Here is a 4,234-nt window from a genome sequence, read left to right as displayed (position 1 = left end):
ATTGAGTAATCCTGAATATTTTTATACAAGTAAAATACAAACAATTCGCAGAACTTCATTTATCTATTATTAATCATGATTAATAAAGTTGTGATTAATAAGTAATCACAACTTAGTAAGTAGATATTTATATCCAAATATTTTTTAATAATAAAATTTTGAAAGGAAATAATAGATAAACAATTTTCTGCTATACGGAAAAGATATACCAATAATACTATTAAAGATAACAAAAATTAAAGTATGTTTTTGCATTTTAAAAATGGTAAATTTTACATAAGTTTACTTTATATAATATACAATAAATATACATATATATATATATATATATATATTGTATTGTGTGCGTGTGCGTGTGTGTATGCGCGCGTGTGTATACACACATACAGTTTAATATTTTAAATTATTATTGTAATACTAAAAGCCGAGCATATTTTTGATCGCTAATTGGCAATTTGGATTATTAAATAATTGGTGTTTTATTCAGCAGTATATAAGTAAAAAAAAAATCAACCTGGAAAATTTGACTCTTTGCAAAGCCCAATACTATAATGCCACCAAACTTTGTTAGCGTGATTCCACTGAATACTGAACTCCCCATATTTGTCAATGCATCTGCGACTCTTTCAACTCTAGTTGCTTGAACTGACACGGAGAATGAATGTACTAGATGACTGCAAAACTCGACAGCTATACCAACTGCCTGTAATACAAATTAGTAATAGATAATACATTTTTCAACAATTGTTATGTAATTTGAATGCCTTTTCTTAATTTTGTAGTATATTAATATGTTAATATTATTATACTATAAAAATGTAGTATATACTATGTAAAAACAGATATATATTATATATATTTTTTAAATTAAAAATATAAACATTTAAACAAATATCTTAATATAAAAGTTTTATGAGAATTATGTAGATATAAAGTACAATTAATTTTTTACTCTAATATTAATAAAAAAAAAACATTCATGTCGTGAAAATTTATACAAAAATAATTTAAAATAATTGAAAAAAATAAAAATATTAAAAAATTTACTTTATATTAAAATTTAATTTATATTAAAAAATAAACATTTTATTGTTTCATTTCAATATGTTCCATATTAAATATCAATTTTTAAATATATAACTGAAAAATGCCCAGATACTAACAATAAACAAATCCATGTATATGTAAATATAAATTAAATATACTAATTTTACAATGATCAACTTACCATAACAAGATTTACTAAAGACACGGCATTCAAAGTTATGTGCCACCAATACATCAGACCACCAATATTAATGACAATCATTGTGATTGTAATTAGAACCACGAGTGATGAGAAGATATCTAAACCCATTAATAAGAAAGTAACCACAAATATAGCTAGCAATGAGATTCCTATACTCTGCAATGTGTCAGGCCACATAGTTAGATACTGCTCATAAAATACGTAGAAAACACTGTAGGGAAAAACTTCTACAGTAGTGTTTTCATTATGCCCTTTCAAGTTATAGTTGAGCATGTTGGTTATGTTCGCCGCTACTACTCTGGCTGCTCTCATCGATTCAAAATAATCAGCTGAAGTCTTGAGGATTGTGTGATAAGCCATGAAATATGAAGCACCGACTGTTGACATTCCTGTTGTAGGATCAGTAATATAATTCACACCGTGTCCATAAGCTGCGTGACCTCCTTTAGCACAAGTTTCGTCGGGATTGTCTTGCAGAAAGAATGATACATATTTGTTAAAGTCAACGGGCACTGGTCTGTTATATTCATTCAAAGTAATATTGCAAACAGAACATTGTCGACCTGTAAACCGAAAATACGTAAATCAATTGAATTGAAATAAGTTCATTTATTATTGTAAAAAATATTTATATATGAAAGTATAATATACGCGATATTAAGTATATAAAGAAAAATATATACCAGTATGTGGACAGAATGAATTGTTCTTAGGAAAATATTTACAACAACTGGCCAATCCCGACCAATCGATATAATCATCCATCCAAGACGAAGCAGGCTTAGCTATATAAGTTCTAAAAAAAAAAAAAATTAAAAATATTTCAACATCTAAAGACGACTAAACAAAATAGATTTATTCATAAAACTTTCTATTTCGTGTTGTAATATACCTATTTGATTGTTTAGATGCTGTAAATATTTGTGTCAATACTGAATCACTATTACAATATTGTCCACCACACACTAAGTTTTGCATTTTCGTATTTGAATAATTTAGGCCATCTTTGACGACAAAATACATTGGCGGCCCGATAGATAAGTAATTATTTAAAAACTGAAAAAAGCAAGAATTTCAATTTTTTAATAATTCGTATTTAGCTCAACGTTTATATTCTAATGATTACAACATACTTTGAAATATTTAAGGACAAAACTATCTTCGGGCATAGAAAGTTCTTGATCAAGGCCGATTTCAATATGTGGTATTACGGCAATACTGCTACAGAGCCAACCGAAAAATACAATCATTACGGTCGCGCGAACCCATTTTTGCAGTAACAGCGGGACATATGCGACTTTGAAAATTTTATACAACATTCCATCTACTACTTCTTCTCCATCATCACGCTTAGAGCGAATAAAGCAGCATACATCTAACCTGTTATTCTGAAATTATAAAAAGACTTTATGCATTTAATATGATCATGAATATAAAGGATATGTTTAGGGAGACGCTATTAGCACTATTTATATTATTCTTGTTTTATGTCTAACAAATGAAGATAGGATAGCACAAATAGCGCTAATAGTAGACGTCTCCCCATATGCATCTAACGTCTAAAATAAACAAAAGAGAGAGGAGAAAAGGGAAGAAAATAAAATAGTAATGAAAAGTAAATCTCTATAAAGTTTTGTAGATAAAAATTTCGTATGAATTAAAATTCATTATATATATTAACATAAAATTTTTATACATACTGCGTGCCGAATCGTATCAAGTGCTAAAAGACTGACGAAACATGTAATTTGTAATATGAAGTCCACTAATAATGCCATTCCAGCATAAAGAGCAAACGCTTTTACGGCAGGCATATCGGAAAGACCACCTGTAAACAAAAAAAAAATCTTAATTGTAACAGTTTATTTTTAAATAAAAAATAATTTTTATTTTCTTTTCCATTTATTTTTTTTATTTCCTCCGCGTATATATTTTCTGTTACCACATACCAAGGAAAAAGCAACAGCTTTCCGATACACTTGTAAGTAACATACTAGGGCCAACTTGACCCAACGTACGGCCAATGTGTTCCGGAATTGATTCATTTGGACGTCTACCTTCCCTTTGATGAGTTTGAACGAGAATAAAGATATTATCTACTCCCACTGCTAATACCAAGAATGGAATGACTTCGATAATGATCAATGTAGCTGGTATACCAATAAAGCCGAACAATCCAACTGAACAAATTACAGATGCTAGCACTATGAGTACACCTCCAAGTCCAAGAGTAATCTTAGAATCGTGCTAAAAAAATTAATGGATTAAATGTACAATATTAAATAAGACGTAAAATTTAGATTAAGCATGTAACATAACATAAATTCTTACCAAAAGACGAGCACAGGATCTAATTTGGCCAAGAGACACTGCAATATATCCAAACATAATAATGTATGATACTAGAATAGTCACAATGTCCGATTGAGATTCACGATTCAGTTCATCTTCAATAGAACGCTCGGATGTGAACGCTATGTCCATAAATGCCGGTTTTCTTGTTGCTGTCCAATTTTTCATGAAGTTAATAAAACTGAAATTGAATGATATACGAGTATAATCGATATATATAGTACAAACGATAATATATAGTATAAACGATATATAGTATAATCTTATTTGAATACAGAGATAAAGAACTTTCGTATAAATTTACCTTTCTTCCCATTCCATAGCGGGTAATAGTCTGGCTTTATTGTGATAATTGTTTACAAGAAGAGTAAGGATTATGGCGGTTGCTTTTTCATATGATGGATTATGAAGATCTTGTCCCGGAGACAAAAATCCACCCACTGCAATTGCTGGCTCAACCGGGCCGCCGTAAAGTGCGAGACATTCGGGATTATATGCATTTCTGAGAAACAAAAATATATAAATATAATATAAATAATAATTTAAAAAATATTGTTATACACATTTTCAACAAGAGTATTATGCTTTTTTCAAATACTTCAGATTAATAATTACGTTTTAACGATAATTCTT

At 29.1% G+C, this 4,234-nt stretch overlaps 1 protein-coding gene across 1 annotated transcript in view; it reads right to left on the bottom strand.

Annotated features, from left to right (window-relative positions):
* The window catches only part of LOC105620753 (Niemann-Pick C1 protein), a 23,537-nt gene that overhangs the window by 6,008 nt on the left and 13,295 nt on the right, over positions 1 to 4,234 (bottom strand). The window contains exons 9-17 of the mRNA XM_012202244.1: positions 3,906 to 4,103; positions 3,581 to 3,782; positions 3,199 to 3,496; positions 2,950 to 3,077; positions 2,383 to 2,637; positions 2,142 to 2,305; positions 1,933 to 2,045; positions 1,229 to 1,812; positions 489 to 703 (exon numbers count right to left, since the gene is read on the bottom strand). Coding sequence (XP_012057634.1) covers positions 489 to 703; positions 1,229 to 1,812; positions 1,933 to 2,045; positions 2,142 to 2,305; positions 2,383 to 2,637; positions 2,950 to 3,077; positions 3,199 to 3,496; positions 3,581 to 3,782; positions 3,906 to 4,103 — 2,157 coding nt within the window. The remainder of the gene's footprint in view (positions 1 to 488; positions 704 to 1,228; positions 1,813 to 1,932; positions 2,046 to 2,141; positions 2,306 to 2,382; positions 2,638 to 2,949; positions 3,078 to 3,198; positions 3,497 to 3,580; positions 3,783 to 3,905; positions 4,104 to 4,234) is intronic.

The sequence above is a fragment of the Atta cephalotes genome (assembly GCF_000143395.1).
Source record: "Atta cephalotes unplaced genomic scaffold scaffold00028, whole genome shotgun sequence".
Taxonomy (NCBI): Eukaryota; Metazoa; Arthropoda; class Insecta; order Hymenoptera; family Formicidae; genus Atta; species Atta cephalotes.
The sequence above is the reverse complement of the archived record's forward strand: the minus strand, read 5'-3'. Positions and strand labels throughout refer to the sequence as shown.